Source organism: Odontomachus brunneus, unplaced genomic scaffold, assembly GCF_010583005.1.
Source record: "Odontomachus brunneus isolate Ranch 3 - 2012 unplaced genomic scaffold, Obru_v1 Obru_scaffold_004, whole genome shotgun sequence".
Taxonomy (NCBI): domain Eukaryota; kingdom Metazoa; phylum Arthropoda; class Insecta; order Hymenoptera; family Formicidae; genus Odontomachus; species Odontomachus brunneus.
The window spans coordinates 2,279,485-2,299,351 of NW_022639454.1; the positions used below are offsets into that span (position 1 = coordinate 2,279,485).

Here is a 19,867-nt window from a genome sequence, read left to right on the forward strand (position 1 = left end):
AGAGAGAGAGAGAGAGAGAGAGAGAGAGAGAGAGAGAGAGAGAGATCTTAAGGTCACCTTAGTGCTTAAGGCTTAGTGCTTAAATTTTTTTAATTTAAATTAGTTTTTTAATTTCAATAAATTTGAATAATTTTTAATTTAAATACATTTAAATGCCTTTTTTAATTTAAATAAATTTAAATAAATTTTTTAAATTAAATAACTTTGTAAATTAGATGATACTCAATTACCTGTAAATCATTAAAACATCTCTGGTTTTTTTAATTTTATTCACGAAAACATTCGCTTGCCCTTGTCGCCTCTCACCTTTCACAGATATCGGGCGCAAGATTAATACATCGTCGACAGCCGGACACTCGTTGATCCGCCTACATCGCGTCGAAACGAGTATGCCGCGATGATTAAATTTGTTCTTACGACTATCCCTTTCTTTCGCTGGTATTTGGCACACGTTTCGTCGGTGCACCGATGAATGAGAGGAGAGAGAGAGAGAGAGAGAGAGAGAGAGAGAGAGAGAGAGAAAACTGAAAACCCGAACACCGCGCGATTAATAATACCGCGAGAGAAATCCTGTCGTCGCTGATGGGACAAAAGCAGCCGGAGACGAGGAATTGTATTTCTCTGTCTCTCTAGGGTGATGCATGCGTTTATAATGAGAAACCATGCTCCCTCTCTCTTTCTCTCTCTACACAGACAGCTTAAAAATCTCCTCGCCCACGAGTCCGGATGAATCCTTGTAGCCGTATTCACGGTACGCCAATCCTCGTAACGAAGGATGCTTAATGCCGCTAATAGTTCTTTATTAATGCCGCCGTGACCGTTCTTCATCGCGGGCTACGAGAGCTTCCGACACCGATCCTTCACATTGGACGTCGGAAAAGGATTCTCCTTAACGCAATTCCGCACTCAGAAAAGAAATTCCGTTATTCCGTTATTCGTTCAGTTATTTTTTCCAGTTATTTTATCCGGTTTACGAAGGAATGCACGATTCATTTCGAAAGTGACGCGAGTTCAGTTTCGGAGAAAACTGATAATTTGCCACGCTTGCTAAAATTAACGTGCTAAGAATAAACGGTGAGAGAAATACGGACGATGAAAAATAGCCCTACGTCGGAAATAAACGGTTCGTATTGTTAATTAATGTAGACGGAAATAAACGTACGGCGCGGCGTCCTCGCGAGAAATTATATTCGTGCCAGCTCGCCGAACAATTCATCGATCGGACACGGTCTTCGCTCGCGAGGAAAATCCGTCTCGTTTTCGTAAGGAAAGCCGCACAGCTATTATCTTCGTCCGACAATTAAATTTGCCCGCATCGCGCGCGACAGCGTATCCTTGGTGGATATGATACGTATGCACCTAACATAGTGCAGGTTCGTAATAAAAAGAGCACGAGGGCTTCCAATTGGCTCTTCGCTTTCGTCGTATTCATCGAGCTCGCTCGCCCTCGTAACGGAACGAACACTGCCGCTGTAAAAATGACGGCGTATCATTATTTCTCTCTTTTCTCTTTTCTGGAATCTTTTTTAGGTCAATTTATGTTTCAGTATAACTAGAACTGGGTACGAGTATAAGTGACACGTGAGTTTCCGCAAGGATTGCCACCTATATGTGACGTTTTCGCTTGCCTAATTAGAAATTACTTCACCAAGAATACTTAGATAATTTTACCAAGTTTCGAATTATCAACAAGTGAAATATCTTAAGATATTTGAAATATCGGCGTAAAATATTTTTATGCATTTCTTTAAAATATCGACGGGAAATACTTTAAAGTATTTAAAATATCAGCGCAAAATATGTTTAAGAATTTGAGATATCAGCATGAACAATTTTTAAATGTTTAAAATATAAGCGGGAAATATTTCAAAGTTTTATAAAATACCGGCGTAAAACGTAAGTATTTATAAAAAATATTACTAAGATTTTAAAATAGTATTTTAAAATAGTATTATATTATACACATCAATTTGTGGTCCTGACAGAATTCATCGGATGAATTCAGCGCGGCAGTCCGCATTGTCAACGTACGAAATGCGCTCGCGACTCGCTCGAGTTTTGTTATTTTCGATCGTGGCGCGCGCGATCCAGTTAAGAGAAACACGGTCTGATTAAACGAAATTAACTGCGAGCTGCTCCGTGCAGGTTACTGATTACCATGCACATGTACACAAGTTGCTCGGGGAAACGAACGGGACCGTCGAACCACGCACGAACTTTCCGGGTCTAGCGCGCATATCCGGCCGCTGTTATCCTTGCTGGCGGAGAGCGCGGCGAAAACGAAAGGACCCGCGGCTACGTTTCGTCGTAGTCGCGCGAAGGACGCGACGCGAGAAGTAATGGAAGTCATTATTCTTCCTGGCCGACCTACGCGCCAATAACGCGCCCATTGACGACGTGTAATTACATTTGCCGCGCATAATGAGGAATTAATCGGAGATCGAGGAGCACTCTCTCGTCGGACTCTTTCCTTTTTTTACTTCTACCGTGCGCGCCGCTCGCGCTACCGTCTCGCGCGCGCCAAGGACGAGGCGCAGCCCTTGTAAGGCGCGCGGCTCCTGGTCCCGATCGTCCGTGGGAAGAGTCACGTTCTCCCGACGCCGAGGAGACGTCGCACCGGGTCTCACGTGTGGCGAAACAGCGTTAATCAGCCGCGTTAGCGTCGCGTGGACTTATCAGCGTCGGAAACGCCGCTGCGCGGCGGCGCGCTGAAATCGCGGCGCAGCGCCGCGCGTCGATAGAAAGGGCCCGTCTACGACGGACCCTGGCGAGGTATTCAGACCGCAACAAGGCCGGCCCGCGTGCACAGTCGTCGTCAGAGTAAAAGTGCAGCGAAATAAAATGTGGGCTGTTACGTGGCTCGAGGCGTCTCACCTACACCTACACGCGAGCGAGCGAGCGAGCGAGCGAACGCGCGTATTTAGCGAGCGGATTTGCACGCAGGGAAACGTGATGGGATTCCGCAGGGATTCCGCAGTGAGCGCGGAAAAAAAGTTTGATTGGATCAAGTAAATTTCCGGTGAAGTGTGAACGAATCAGAAATTCCCGTCCCGAAATTGTCAGGATTCTAACACAAAGAGAATATCGTAGTAAAAATTACAATAATTTTTAGTACTCCTTGGGAATAGATCGGCATTATGATGAAAATTATAATAAGACATAGTAAAAGTGACCATAAACATAGTAAAAATTACCATAAGTCTAGTAAAAATTATATTTATACTCATTTTTATTATGTTTTATTATAATATAATTTTCGTAATAGCGCCAGTCTATTCCCGGACTATTAAAATTGTATTATAATTTTTACTACTCTCTAATATTCTCTCCATATTCTCTAATATTCTCTAATATTCTCTCCATCTCGTATATCCAAGTTAACTAGATTTCTGATTACCATAGAGTAGTTTATTCAGTCACGCTAGAGAATATTGATAGAAAATTTCTCTCTCTCTCTCTCTCTCTCTCTCTCTCTCTCTCTCTCTCTCTCTCAAGAGAGAGAGAGAGAGACTAAAAAATTTATTTTGCTTCTACCAAATCAGTTTTTTATTTCTTAACTGTAATATTGTTTCGATTTTAATAAAACTCAGAGAGATTTGTGTTCTAAAAGGATTTCGCGATTTCGTACCTATTATCCTCTCAAGATAAATATTAAAAAAAGCATATGAGCAACATATCTCTGGGGTCATATAATCCTAATCTCGCCTATACGCTGATACTTCACCAGGAATTTGTTTAGTCCAACCAAACTTATCTTTGTGAAATGAGACGTCGTTGTTTCGCGACGTTTCCAAAGCGCGAACGCACTTTTTTCTTTGGCCACGTCGAAGTTAATTTACGAACGACTCGTTCGCGACATTCTTTCGCGAACGCACTAAAACAATGCAGTCCTTGAACTCGCTGTATCTCGGACCAAGCGTCCACGAGAAGTCGTCTTTTATGTAGTTCGCACGACTGCGTGAGCGCGAACGTAACGCGGCTGCATTGTTCAGAGGTAATACTACACGTGGTCGCGAGTACCGTTTGCATAACAACGGCACACGGCTCTGCTCTAACAATCCATATAATATTTATATAAATAGAGGGAGAGAGAGAGAGAGAGAGAGAGAGAGAGAGAGAGAGAGAGAGGAGAGAAGGAGAGAGCAAGAATGAAGCAAGGTGCATTAAGTAAATAAATCAAGAAGATGATTCTCTCTCTCTGGTGGCGGGTAATCTCGCACAATGCTGAGTGTTTGGAGTTTCACGTTTTATGAACACCTCCACCGTTGAGATTAATATTGCGCGATATAACCGTACGATTTAATTGTACGATAAATTGATACGTGAATGCCGTGCGTCTGTTGTACTTATAACTTCGTTGCGCGTACATATACATACATGCACGCACAACGCAGTAAAACCGAAGTTGCGATGCAGCCGTCGATGAGTTCTTAAGACAGATCATATCTGCCTATTACGATGGCAGATCGTGAATTATAGACGTACATCTTATGTAAGCGCACCGCGCCGAGAGAGAGAAGATCGAGCGGATTTTAATGACCCCTTCTATAAAGCATTATTCCGAGGTATAGCAGCACTTATCCGACCGGCGATCTCAAAAGCAGCCGGTGAAAACGCTGGGAGAGTCTTTGTATAGCTCACAGCCGACGAATAACTGACTTCGAAAGCAAAAACTACAAAGTGCATACCCGCACACACGTACTGAGGTTGTTACTCGCGATTCTGTTTACCGATTACGTGTTACAGGTACAAGATGCATTAAAGAGAAAAGGAAAATAACAAAAATATTATGTATTCTTTAAGAAGATGTGCCACAGCGCATGATAAATTGAGATAAAATAAGCATTAACGTCAGGTCACGTGTTCGTGAGAAATAAGCTACAAGTCTGATGCAATATTGACAGTCAAGTCACCACGTACAATTGATATCAAAATTTTGATGAGAAGAGACTCTTCTATAATTATAATAAGCAATCGCCTTCAAACCCGCATTATTATCGGCATACCCGACAAATAACCCAAGAAAATTCGCTACAGCCAGAAAGGTGAAATTCCAGGTGCGCGAGAAAAACACTTCAAACGTTAAATACTGTCCTCTTATCAAAATAAGTGATTGCAATGGAAACTGTATTTCTGTCGAATTACGCGTATCTCGAGTTATAGACAGGTGAAAATCCAGGTGTGCGCGAGAAAAATTTGAAACGTATGACATCGTTCTCTTATCAAAATAAGTCATAATCGTGGTAACCGCATTTCTGTCCGATTATTCGTTCGCGAGTAACCCCGAAATTTTATCAAGTGACAGGCAGGTGAAAATTCAGATGCATGCGAAAAAATTTTTCAAACATATAACACTATTCTCTTATCAAAATAAGTTATCACTGTGCAAACCGCATTTCCGTCCGATCACGCGTTCGCGAGTAATAAGTCCCAAAAGATTGTCAAGTGACAGACAGGTGAAAATCCAGGTGCGCGAGAAGAAAATGTCAAACGTATAACAAAGAAAGGTGTTCTATCAAAGAAAGTTATCACAATGGATACCGCATTAACGTGAAGTTCACTGGTTTTTGAGCAATAGATTCCGAAATCTCGGCGTTGTCAGACAGGTGAAAATCCAGGTGTGCGTGAGAAAAATTTGAAACGTATGCATCGTTCTCTTATCAAAATAAGTCATAATCGTGGTAACCGCATTTCTGTCCGATTATTCGTTCGCGAGTAGTCCCGAAATTTTGTCGAGTGACAGACAGGTGAAAATTCAGGTGCATGCAAAAAAATTTTTCAAACGTATAATACTATTCTCTTATCAAAATAAGTCATCACTGTGCAAACCGCATTTCCGTCCGTCACGCGTTCGCGAGTAATAAGTCCCGAAAGATTGTCAAGTGACAGACAGGTGAAAATCCAGGTGCGCGAGAAGAAAATGTCAAACAAAGAAAGTTGTTCTATCAAAGAAAGTTATCACAATGGATACCGCATTAACGTGAAGTTCACTGGTTTTTGAGCAATAGATTCCGAAATCTCGGCGCTGTCAGACAGGTGAGATTCCAGGTACGCGAGAAAAATTTGAAACGTATGACATCGTTCTCTTATCAAAATAAGTCATAATCGTGATAACCGCATTTCTGTCCGATTATTCGTTCGCGAGTAATAAGCCCCGAAAGTTTGTCGAGTGACAGACAAGTGAAAATCCAGGTGCGCGAGAAGAAAATGTCAAACGTATAACATTGTTCTATCAAAGAAAGTATTCGCAATGGATACCGCATTAACGTGAAGTTCACTGGTTTTTGAGCAATAGAAATCTCGGCGCTGTCAGACAGGTGAGATTCCAGGTGCGCGAGAAGAAAATTTGAACGTATTAAGCTATTCTACTATCAAAATAAATAATCGCAGTGAAAACCGTATTCTTGTCTGATCAAACATTTTGGAATAATAAGCCCCGAAGTTCGTCGCGAAAATCACAACTTTGCAAGGAGTTCTATCTGAAGTCTCTGCGAAAATTGGAAGTGGCGTCATGTAGAGCTACGCTTTCTCAATCGCTTATCACTATTCGATCGTGGAAACAGGTCGTGGGCATACCTGAGAGGTGCCCCTGTGTTACATGTTTTTTGTCTGCTTCTTTCGGGCGGAATCATGTTATGATTCTCCCGCTTCCAAGAAACCTCGCAAGCTGGCGGCGAGGTTTGAGGATATCTCGTTACGATGAACACGCAAGACTTACTTTTGCTCTTCCCGGCGATAATCAGACGCGAAACTCGCATTCGGCGAGCCGAAATCCCACAATTCACGAAATTTGTTACTTCTGTGGCGTCGGTTTCAAATTGCCGTTTTTGGTAATATCACCAACTCAAGGAAAAATTCAACGCTGATCGTAGCGCCATGTCAGCAAATAAAGGGTCTAAAGTCCGGTCTACATATCTCGCAGATGCAGGCCGCAACCAAACCTGAGAGCGGCCACCAGCTTGATTTTAATGGCCAGAGCTAGGCGCATTTTCGAGACGCCATCTAACAAAGTGCTCCTTTACTACGTTCGTTAGACGCATTTTCGCGGTGGTAAAGATAAAATGCGCCTGGTTCGTGCCTGTTGTACTTCCGTACAATAATAGTAAGTTAGAGAAGGACAGACGTCTAATCGCTCTGTTCTTGTCTCACTACTGATGAGTGAACCGCGCGAGTAGGCGAACGAAGCGAGCTAGCGGCGAACTTATCGCAAACCTAGATCATCTCTCATCAGTCTCATCTTCCTGCGTTCTACTTTTGTAAGGAAAAAAGGACTGGAAGCTCGACAATATGAAACAATAAATAAATATACAAGTTTAAAGATGCCGCTCATATTTTTTGCTTATTTCTCGGAAACCACAAAAGATATCGATGTAATTCGAAGAAAACAATATTCTCCACAATTTATCCTGTTGGAATTTAAAGTTTACAATAATACTAATAATACAAATACTATATTAATATTATTAATAACGGTTCGTTAAATAAGCCGTGGAAGCATGCGTACATTTCGACGTCGCTGACAGCCATTTCACTACCGATTGCATTTTTCGGGCATTTCTCAGTAACCACTAAAGATATCAAGGTGATTCAAAGGGCATTATCTACTCTACCAATAAGATAAATTGTAGAGTGGTAACTGGTAATTTATAATAATATGAAAAATACCGGAGACAAAACAACTTGGTTCGAATTTCGGCTCACTAGTTTAGCGGAGACGTCAAACACATCGGTTCAAATCTCGGCTTAATAATTTAACGGGAAAATTTCGTGAAATATGGCGAAATATAATGGATCCAGCGTTATGAACGCGACTTTAGAATATTGGAAAATTATTTTCAACACTCTGGGCGTGTTATTGAGGGAGTAGAGTAACACACATTGTTATCCAAGAGGCGATACAGAACATAAAAATACATACATCTCTTTAGAAATTGAACTTTCGCAACCACGAAAATTATTTTAAAAGACTGTGAAAAACTACCCTAGAATGTGCTCTACATGCTAACACTATATGACCTAACTTGCACTATGCTGCGTTCGGAAACACACACTGTGTGCACACTATTAGACGATAGCGTTGGAGTGAGCGAAATACAAGAGTGAGATAAAAAGAGAGGGAGAGTACTCGAGTGACGTTTTCGAACGTAGCTCTAATATGATCGACTTTCGGCCCACTGCGCTTGCACGAGAATTCGAATATACTGCTACAATGAATCTAACGTTATGGGCGCAACTTTGGGATATTGGGAAATCATTATCGAGATTCTGGGCGTGCTGCTGAGAGAATGGAGTGACATTAAGGCGATGCTGTTAGATTCGTTTTCTTCTAATTGCATGCATAAAACTGCAAATGCTTTCACATGCTTATGCATGAAAGTATAAGCGATAATGAATGTTGAGGACTAAAAAATAGCATCGAAATCAACAAAGAATTATTTATTTACTATTAGAAGCGTTATATTTAGCTTTATGTGAAGAATTTAGCGCTCAAATGCGTAAAATGTATAGTTCCCGGCATAGAGACGACTTTCAGGAACATTATGAAACCATCGTGAGTGGATTTTAATAAATAGTTTAAATAAAAAGAAAATTCCAGTAATAAACGATTTGTGTGTTAGCGTTTGATGGGTCGTGTGGTAAAAAAGATCTGATTTTTAGTTCACGCATGTCCCAACAGAAAGCGCTGTATCTTGAGTTAGCTCGGAAACGAACACGATATGAAGACGGAGACAAAACCGTCAAAATGTTACATTTGATAAGCTAATTAAATGTTGCATTTGATAAGCGCCAATATGTTCACGCTACCATTGCGCCGCAGTATTTTTTTTCATATATCGTCCCTTCACAGATATTATGCAAGTGTATATGCTACGCTGTCACTTCAATTTTCTTACACATAGATATTACATAAATGTGAATGCCACGTTGCCGATATTCGCATTCTCTCCAAAATAGGCCTTTGTAGTGTTAAATAATGTTACAAGTAAGCATAATTTATCGTTAAATATTGAGCTTACATACTTGAAGCATCAAATGCTGAAAAATCTTTTTTTAGTTTTCTACCTCGATATATTTCTACAAAACAGCCTATTTTCTATACGAAAAAAGTAGAAAGTATAAAAATATAATTATTACGAAAATATGCAAGAGTTGGCCTGGGGGAAAACATTCAGTCGTAAATACCAAAAGATTAAAAATTACGTAAATTAAAAGCAACTAATATTAAATTTATTAAATTAACCCGTTTTCACAAAAAAATTAAATAACGAGATAAGATGTAAATCAAATAAAGAATGTAAATAAAGAAAATAAGTAGAAATTAAATAAATTGGAGAAAAATTTTTTCCAAATTTATCTGATGCTTTATCATTTAAATATTTGCCGATAACAATACTTATTACACAATCATTATAATTTCGTTATTGTAAGACACACACAGAATCCCACAAAAAATATAATATCAAAATAATTTAACATTGTTTATTTTTTTATTTATTCGGCCTTTAATTCCTGATTTTCTATTTATCGTGCACTAGGAATAAATAAAAATATTAAAACATGTGACAGCTATATGTTTGTTACAAAGTAAATACACAAATGACAACAAATTTTCCAGAGAAGTTTTCAACTCAGATAAAATGCTTTAATAACTATAACTGCATTTCGTAAAATAGTCTTGTTTGAAAGTATACTGCGTAAGGATTGTAATTTCATCATCAAGATTCATCGTCTTACAAAAGACATGACAATAGTACTACATTTACCTTAAATAAACGAAATGACATACGTACATATATAATCATGGTAAAGTCATTCTCCAATTCTTTCTTACATATCGCACTTATTATTCTACGTATAGAGAGTCACTTAATCTATTAAAAATCTATAAAAAGCACGTAAGTAATTATAAATGGAGTACAAAATTCAATAGTAACTTTCATAGAAAGATACTTCGTTACGAAAGTATAACGTAAAGAGAGCTGTAAACATATTATTTTTCTCCCTTTGCTCTTTCCTTTGTTCGATCAAAATAATCGCTTCCTTTCGACTCACGGGCCATCGAGAAGTCTATAACAATGTTTTTCTTGGGTATCAATGCCAACGACTCAGGAAGCAGGTTGATACTTCCTTACGTGGTTGGGCATATTTCTTTCAAAAATATATTCTGTATTACCGACTTGAAGATCAGCCGCCGTCAAAAAAGTTGGAGTAAAAATTAAAGCTCGAGCGCGGTGAATAGCATACGGTAAATTTTTAAGCTGAGAGAAAACGCAAACTGTAACTATAAATTTCGCGAGAATTGTCGGAAAGGAAAAGGAGTAAACGTCGTAGATAAAAGATCTCTCATCCGCGTATGAAGCCACAAGTGTGACTTTACTAGTGAGTGGTAATATCATTTTGTAGTGACACTTTACTAGTGAGTGGTAATATCTTTTGTTCTGATACTTTACTAGTGAGTGGTAATATCTTTTTACAGTGCAGGCAAGTTCAATTCTGACATTGGACGTTATGTTAGTCCAGTTTATCCTGTATCTTGAAGGTCTTCTTGCAACTTTTACAGAAAAAATTCACCTGTGAGTGTACATCGCGCTGATGTCTCTTTAGGCTATATTTATGCTTGAGAATGTATCACACTTGTCGCATTTTATCGGTTGTGTGTTAGCGTGAACGGTTTTCTTATGTCTCTTAAGATAATTCCACTTCTGAAACATCTTGAGGCATATGTTACAACGGAAGCTGTAGATCTTCTCATGTACCAATATCATGTGTTGAATCAAACAATTCTCTGTATCTGTCTTGTAGGAACACTCGCGGCAGGTATACTTTGGTGGTATACGACACGTCTCAGTATGAGAAATTAATTTTTCTAGCAGGCCAAACTTCTGGTAGCAAATTTTGCAAGCAATTATTCAACCTCCTGTGTATTTCGAAGGAGGCCTTGTATCTGAAATGTATGCAGCACGCAGAACACTCCCAAGAGTACTCCGATTCCACGCTGGCGATCTCTGAGTTGACATCCTGGCTTCCGGACAATCCGTAACCGAAGTATTACTATTTTCGGCAAGCGATATGTCCTGAATCATTTCACGAAGTAACACCCTAAAACACAAATTATAATTACGTTAAAGAATATTACACTGAATATACGACCAACTATTCAATTTGATTTGTGTCAAGTGGAACTTAAATTTGATCTCGTACACATACTTCTCGTAGAAATAATCAGATAGTTCATGGACATTCTTTACATGGGGATTCAATTCTTCCTGCATGTTGATGTTCTCTGTAATTTGAAGCCTATCTTTTGCGTCATCTGCACCCGTTATGATTAGGAAATCAATAGATGAACCAATAAGGTTATTAAATTCCATAAGCTCATAGTACAGAGGTTCCATAAATGAATCTCTGAAACACGAATTACGATAGAATTAAATAACGTCAAACGCTGGCATGATTTACCGCGAAATATTGAATTTACATAATTGAAGATCATCAATTGAGTATCATGTGCTGAAATTACTATTTCACTATTTTACGAAGCGAACGTAAAGAGCATAAAAATACGCATAGAAATACAATTGTTCAAATAACGTGAGAACTTGGTATCAAAGCAGGACATAAGATGGTACTTGATAAATTGTAAGTGTGTTTGACAGTGTAAATATACACGCCAAGAAAACCCTTGACAATATACTTTATTATATACGTCTCCTCTTTACTATAAAACTTAAATCACCTAATAATTTTGCCCATCCCCATTCTAAACAAAATTATTTAGTACTTATTTTAATCATATATTAATTTTGTTATACACTTATTTTAATTTTTGTATTAATTTGATTTCGTACACATACCTATCGTAGGAACTACGAGATAGTTTATGGACATTCTTTGCATGGGGATTTAATCCTTCCTGCAGGTTGATGTTTTCTGTAATTTGAAACCTATCCTTTGTGTCATCTGCACCCGTTATGATCAGGGAATCAAAAGATGAACCACTTAAATTATAATCCAGAAGATCAAAGTTCTCCAAAAAATCTATTTGTAAGTCTCTGAAACACAAATTACAATAAAATTAAAAAATGTCAAACACGAGGCATGATTTACCGCTAAATATTCAATTTACATAATTCAAAAGTATTACGTGTTGAAATTACTATTTCACTATTTTGCGAAGCAAATGTAGAGAGCATACATAAAAATATAATTGTTCAAACACCATGAGAACTTGGTATCAATTTAATTTCAAGCGTATTTTTCGTGTCGTCAACAACTATTTCGGTTCGGAACTCAATAGGTGAACCAATTAGATCATCAAAATCCAGAATTTTATAGTCCCAAAGTTCCATAAGTGAGCTTCTGAAAAACGAATTATGATAGAATTAAATAATGTCAAACACCAGACATGAATATACACGCAAAGAAAACTCTTGACAATATACTTTATTATACACCTCTCCTCTTTAAGAAGGAGAATCTTTAAAGATTTCTTTGAAACTAGGATGCAAGATAATTCAATAACGATTTGACCAACAGAATTATCCTTTTATGTACATTTAGTTTATTATATTCATTAGTCAAAGAACCTATGAGTCCACAACGTTATTTATTTAAACAATATTTTTGCGTACACAGAAATGGATTTTTATGAGTACAAATCAAACTTTTGATTCACGAGCTGCTTTTTTGTCAATTACAAAAAATTTTTTCAACTTGTTTAAGTTCATCGACAAATTATGTCCATAAAAAGTAAAAGAATGTTGCCCTATTTTGGTTTCAGACAAATTCAACATGAGCCAAAATGCACACAGTTTTGTGCCGACTCTGCCACGATGCTCAACATTTCTTTCAGTACGTACAATGTATAAACATTGTTCTTAACTTAAATATATTTCTTTAATATTTTATTTACACAAGCAAAAACATTACAAAGTTAGGAAGCGATTGAAAAGTACATTCTTCAAAAAACGTTCATGAAAATTCCCTTAATTTTGACGTTCTACAGTGTTTTCCCCATTTAAGTAAACAAAATAATATATATACATAATATATAATTATACATAATATAAATTAATATATAATTATACATAATATATAATTATACATAATATAAATTATATATACTTACACATAATTATATATGCATAATTATATATCATTATACATATATATTTATATACATTTATACATAATTATACATAATACATAATATATGATGCATCGTAAGGTCATTCTCTATTTCTTTCTTAAGTATCGCGCTTATTATACTGCGTGTAGAGTGTCACTTAATCTATTAAAAATGTATAAAAACCGCGTAAGTAATTAAAACTAAATACAAAATTCAATAGTAACATTCGTAGAAAGATACTTCGTCACGAAAGTGCAACGTAAAGAGAGCTGTAAACATATTATTTCTCTCCTTCTGCCCATCCTTTTGCTTGATTTAAATAATCGCATTCTTTCGACTCACGGGCCAAGGGAAACGATACTTTCCTTGGGTATAGCCAACGATTCAGGAAGCAGGATGATGTTTCATTATATGGTGGTACAAATTACCCTTAGAAATACACATGTCGTAGTAAACGTCGCAGATAAAAGGTCTCTGATTCGTGTATCAAGCCGCATGTGTGACTCTTTCCTAGTGAATGGTAATATCTTCTTCCAGTAAGTGCAAGCTTCACTCTGATACTCGGCATTATATCGGCCTAGTTCATCGTGCGTTTAGAAGATGAACAACTTATTACAACTTCTGCAGAAGAAAATTTTCCTGTGAGTGTACTTTGCGCTAATGTTTGTTAATTTATATATGTGCTTCAAGACACAATCGCACTTATCGCATTTTATCGACTGTGTGTTAGCGTGGACGGTCTCCTTATGTTTCTTAAGAATGCTGTGCGATTTTAATGTCATGAAATATATCTCACAAAGGGGCGGTAGTCTTGTGTTTCCATGTTATGTGTTCAATCAAACAATCTTGTGTAGTTATCTTCTAGGAACACTTGTGGGAGATATACTCTGGTCTACGACACGTCTTATCGTGACGATATAATTCATCTAGCAAGTCAAACTTCTGGTGGCAAATTGTGTACCAATTTCACGTGTTCACTCATATCCTTGAATATACTTGTCTTGAAGGAACACTTGATGTTTACTTACTGCCACTTGAAACTTACGTTTATGATACGTCCAACGGTGACGATTAAATTCTTCTAACAGGTCAAATTTCTGGTCGCAAAGTTTGCATTGCAGGCAACTATTTAAGCTTATGTGTTTCTCGAAGTTTGCCTTGTATTGGAAACTTCTGCCGCATGCAGGACATATCATCACACATGAACTGTTTCCTTATGTCTCTTAAGATTATGCTGCGTCGCAAAACTCATGCAGCATATGTCACAAAAAATCGGTAAAACGTCGGTACCATAGTGTACTGATTCCATGTGTTTAATCAAACAGTTCTTTGTATGTGTCTTGTAAGAACACTCGCGACAGGTATACTCAGGTTTAAGACACATGGTATAGTGACGAATAAATTTTTCTAACACGTCAAAGTTCTGGTCGCAAATTTGGCATTGCAGGCAATTATTCAAGTTTATGTGTTTCTTGAAGGAAACATTGGATCGGAACTTTCTGCTGCATGCAAGACATTTCATCAACGTGCTCACATGAACTCTTTCCTTATGTACCATAAGATTACTCTGCGTCGAAAAACTTGTGAAGCATATGTCACAAAAAATCGGTAAAACGTCGGTACCATAGTGTACTGATTCCATGTGTTTAATCAAACAGTTCTTTGTATGTGTCTTGTAAGAACACTCGCGACAGGTATACTCAGGTTTAAGACACATGGTATAGTGACGAATAAATTTTTCTAACACGTCAAAGTTCTGGTCGCAAATTTGGCATTGCAGGCAATTATTCAAGTTTATGTGTTTCTTGAAGGAAACATTGGATCGGAACTTTCTGCTGCATGCAAGACATTTCATCAACGTGCTCACATGAACTCTTTCCTTATGTACCATAAGATTACTCTGCGTCGAAAAACTTGTGAAGCATATGTCACAAAAAATCGGTAAAACGTCGGTACCATAGTGTACTGATTTCATGTGTTTAATCAAACAGTTCTTTGTATGTGTCTTGTAAGGGCACTCGCGACAGGTATACTCAGATTTAAGACACATTGTATAGTGACGAATAAATTTTTCTAACACGTCAAACTTCTGGTCGCAAATTTGGCATTGCAGGCAATTATTCAAGTTTATGTGTTTCTTGAAGAAAACCTTGGATCGGAACTTTCTGCCGCATGCAGGACATTTCATCAACGTGTCCACATGAACTGTTTCCTTATGTCTCACAAGACTTCTTTGCGTCGAAAAACTCGTGAAGCATATGTCACAAAATATCGGTAAAACGTCGATACCATAGTGTACTGATTTCATGTGTTTAATCAAACAGTTCTTTGTATATGTCTTGTAAGAACACTCGCGACAGTTATACTCAGATTTAAAACACATTGTATAGTGACGAATAAATTTTTCTAACACGTCAAAGTTCTGGTCGCAAATTTGACATTGCAGGCAATTATTCAAATTTATGTGTTTCTCAAAGGAAACCTTGCGTTGGAAACTTCTGCCGCATGCAGGACATTTCAGCAACGTGTCCACATGAACAGTTTCCTTATGTCTCTTAAGATTACTCTGCGTCGCAAAATTCTTGAGGCATATGTCACAAGGTATCGGTTTAACGTCGATAGTATTGTGTACCGATTTCATGTGTTCACTCATATCTTTCAATGTACTTGCCTTGAAGGAACACTTGCGGCACGTCAGACGTCTACGACACGTCCAACCGTGACGTTTAAATTCTTCTAACACGTCAAAGTTCTGGTTGCAAATTTTGCATTGCAGGCATTTATTCAAGCTTATGTGTTTCAAAAGGGATATCTTGTACATGAAAATTTTGCCGCATGCAGTGCAGGGCCAAGAGTTCTTCTGCTCCATCGAGGCGATCATTTCTGAGTTGACATCATAGGCTTCGGGACGATCCGTAACCGAAGTATTACTATTTTTGGAAATTGATATGTTCTGAATCGATTCACGAGGTAACACACTAAAACACAAATTATAATTAAGTTAAACAACTTAACTCACTGAATGTATGACCAGCTATTCAATTTGTGTCAAGTAGAGCTTAAATTTCGTTTCGTACACATACCTATCGTAGGAACCACAAGATAGTTCATCGACATTCTTTGCATGAGCATTCAATTTTTCCCGAAGGATGATGTCCTCTATAATTTCAAACATATTTTCCATGTCTTCAGCATCCTTTACGGCCCGGAAATCATTAAGTGAATTATTTCGATCATCCTTTAGATAATGCAGAATTTCAGAGAACTGAGGTCCCTTAGGTGAACTTCTGAAAAATGAATTACGATAAAATTAAATAATGTCAAACGCCAGGCATAATTTACCACAAAATATTCACGTTACATAATTCAAGAGTATGAATTGCTGAAATTAGTATTTCACTATTTTACGAAGCGAATGTAGGGGACACGCATAAAAATATAATTGTTCAAACAACATGAGAACTTGGTATATCAAAGCAGAACGCAAGAGTGTTTGACACTTATAATTTAGCAAATATCATCTATATATAATATCATCTATTATAATGTATATGTAAATATACACGCCAAGAAAACCCTTGACAATATGCTTTATTATACATTTTACCTCTTTATGGTAAAACTTTATTTACCTAATAATTTTGCCGATCCCCATCCAAACGAAATTATTTACTACTTATTATAATTACATACTAATTTTGTTATACACTGATTTTAATTGTTGTGTTGCAGAAGATATTGCCTCAGCTTAGAGCCATCCTTAGCTTCTGACATGCTGGCACCGTGCCATAAGGCGCTAATTCATCTACCGAATCTTCGATAATATTCTTCGCTATACTAACGTTTAATCGTGATTGTAATAAACAATGTTACAAATAATCACAATTTATCATTAAATATTTAGTTTACTTACTTAAAGTATCAAATGGTAAAAAATTTTTTTTAGTTTTCTACTTCAAAATATTTTTACAAAATAGCCTATTCTTTACAAGGGAAAAGTAGAAAATATAAAAGAGTAATGATTGATTGCTAAATACGAAAATTAAAAATTATGTAAAAAAAACAGTTAATATTAAAAGTTATTACCTGTTTTCACAAAAAAATTATAACGAGATAAAGTGCAAATCAAACACAAACACAATAAGTACAAATTAAGCATACTGGAGGAAATTTCTGCTACATTCATCTGATGGTTTATCACTTAAATATTCGTCCGTAGTAACACTCACTTCGCAATCATAGTAATTGTGTCATTGTAAGACACACTTAAAATCATAAAATGATAATATTAAAATAATTTAATTATTGTTATATTTTTATTTATTTGGTCTTTAATTCTTGCTTTTCTGCCGTTATTATCGCTCAACCAAAAATGAATAAATATAATTAAACATATGACAGTTTTATGTTTTTGTATGCATATAATTATGTGTGCGTGCGTGCATCGACGTAAATATTCGTCAGATAATCGCGGGGTGCGTGTAATGTGACGTTTTTTATGAATTTCAGAATAAGAGAGAGAAATGGAATTTTTTTCTATATTTATCTGATGTTTTATCACTCAAACATTCGCCAATAACATTAATTGCAGCACAACAATCGTAATTTCGTTATTGTAAGACACATGCCACAAAGCACAGGAGATTCAAAAAGCTTTCAAAAAGGTTTCAGAAACATTGAACTTTTCTGAGATATTTCTGTAATTTTTCTGAAAGCTTCTTTAAACTTCTGTGAGGTGTAGAATAGAATCTCATAAAAGTAATTTCAAAATAATATATTATATTTATTTTTTATTTATTAGTCTTTTAATTCTTGCTTTTCTGTTGCAATTCAATCAAAAACCGAGCATGAATCAAAATATTAAAACATATGACAACTATATGTTTGTTACAAGATCAGTACAAATATAACAACAAATTTTCCAGAAAAATTATAAACCTAGATAACATGCTTTAATATGAACTGCAACTTTTCATAAAGAACAATTTTGTTCAGAAGTATGCTGCATAAGGATTGTAATTTTATTATCGAGATTCATCGTCCTACAAAAGACATGACGTTACTATAATTACATTAAGTAAATAAAATAGCATATGTACATATATACAGAGTGTCTCAGATCTCCATGATAACTCTTTGTGAGAACGTAGAACGCATTGATGTGAACAAGACAATTCTGTGCCGTTTTGCAATATTCGCAATAATAGTCGAGATATTAATTTAAAAAATTGGTGAATAATCACGCGCTATTTGGTAAATGAGCTGTAGTGGCGCCGTTGTATACTTATACATTAAGTCAAGTTGAAAAAAAATTATCTACCATTTTGCAAATGACCACATAGATTTTTAAAAATTAAAGAAAATTGTTATATATATATAATTGTTATATATATATGATTGTAAAAGACAAATTTTTTAAAATTAAAATCTAAAAATCTACGCGATCATTTACAAAATGATCATATAGATTTATAAAAAGACTTTTGTATTCACTTTGACTTAATGTATAGTTATACAACGGCACTAATGCTGTTCATCTATTATATTCTACGTTCTCACAAATGGTCATCAAGAAGATCTGAGACATATCGCGCTTAGAATTCTGCGTAAAGAGGTTCACTTAATCTATTAAAAATCTATAAAAAGAGCGTAAGTAATTACAAAATGAGTACAAAATTTAATATTAACATTTGTAGAAAAACACTCGGTCACGAAAATGCAATGTAAAGAGGGCTGTAAACATATTATTTATTTCCTATTTCCCTTTCTTTTGTTTGATCTAAATGATCGCTTTCTTTCGTCTCACGGAGTCTAGGAAAATTTACGACAATGTTTTCTTGGGTATCAATGCTAACGATTCAGGAAGCAGATATTTCTTTACGTGGTTGAGCATATTTCCCTCAGAAGAATAGGTGTTGCCGTAAATGTCGTAGATAAAATATATCTCATCCGCATGTGAAGCCGCAAGTGTGATTCAGTGCGTTTTGAAGATTTTCCTATAATTTCTGTAAAAAAATTCGCTTGTGAGTGCACTTTGCGCTGATGTATGTTAGGCCATATTTGTGCTTGAAAACGTCATCACACTTGTCGCATTTTATTGGCCGCATTTTGTTAGCGCGGACAGTTTCTTTATGTTCCTTAAGAATGCACTGCGATTTTAATTTCTTGAAACATATCTCAAGTTTGAAATGGCCGATAGACTTGTGTCTCAATTTTATTGTCTCAATTATATGTGTTCAATTAAACAATTCTCTGTATCTGTCTTGTAATGACACTCGTGGCAAGTATACTCTCGTCTACAACATGTCTACTGTGTTTCTCGAAATTAGCGCTGAATTTGAAACGTTTGCCGCATACAGAACACTTCCAAGAGTACCCCGGCTCCATGCAGGCGATCATCCCTGAGTTGACAGCCTAGGATATTTTTAGAAGGCGACACGTTCTGCATCGATTCTGGAGAAATTCTAGGTACCGCTGTGTGCCATAAGCGCAGAGGCAAAGTAACTAAAACACAAATTACAATCAAATCAATTAATATACTAGTAAAGCACAAATAATAAAATACAAGGTTCAAGAGCTAAATATTGAAATTATTTGTGGTGTTTCAATTGTACGACGACTTTATTGGAAGTATTAAAATATTAATAACTTAAACAAATTAAATAGAAATAAAACAAAAACTCAGAAAGTAATTTTTATGCACATTCATACATACATATATATATATATATATATATA

The 19,867-nt window shown here is 36.5% G+C and overlaps 2 protein-coding genes across 4 annotated transcripts; both read right to left on the reverse strand.

Annotated features, from left to right (window-relative positions):
* Positions 1 to 10,779: 10,779 nt before the first annotated feature.
* On the reverse strand, positions 10,780 to 14,325 carry LOC116845890. Its single transcript, XM_032819102.1, has 4 exons — positions 14,126 to 14,325; positions 11,856 to 12,053; positions 11,209 to 11,406; positions 10,780 to 11,100 (listed from the first exon to the last, which is right to left on the reverse strand). The coding sequence occupies exons 1-4, from the start codon at positions 14,323 to 14,325 to the stop codon at positions 10,911 to 10,913; spliced, it is 786 nt and encodes a 261-aa protein (XP_032674993.1). The 3' UTR covers positions 10,780 to 10,910.
* LOC116847250 (zinc finger protein 808-like) lies at positions 12,239 to 16,454 on the reverse strand. 3 transcript variants are annotated; one of them, XR_004378729.1, is made up of 3 exons: positions 16,213 to 16,454; positions 13,558 to 16,107; positions 12,239 to 12,360 (listed from the first exon to the last, which is right to left on the reverse strand). XR_004378729.1 is itself a non-coding variant. In XM_032822079.1 (2 exons), the coding sequence occupies exons 1-2, from the start codon at positions 16,311 to 16,313 to the stop codon at positions 14,325 to 14,327; spliced, it is 1,884 nt and encodes a 627-aa protein (XP_032677970.1). In that variant the 5' UTR covers positions 16,314 to 16,454; the 3' UTR covers positions 13,225 to 14,324. The 3 variants fall into 3 exon arrangements, 1 of the variants encoding a protein (XP_032677970.1); XR_004378733.1 differs by lacking the exon at positions 12,239 to 12,360 and having other exon boundaries at positions 13,225 to 13,750; positions 13,926 to 16,107; XM_032822079.1 differs by lacking the exon at positions 12,239 to 12,360 and having other exon boundaries at positions 13,225 to 16,107.
* Between the last annotated feature and the right edge of the window lie 3,413 nt (positions 16,455 to 19,867).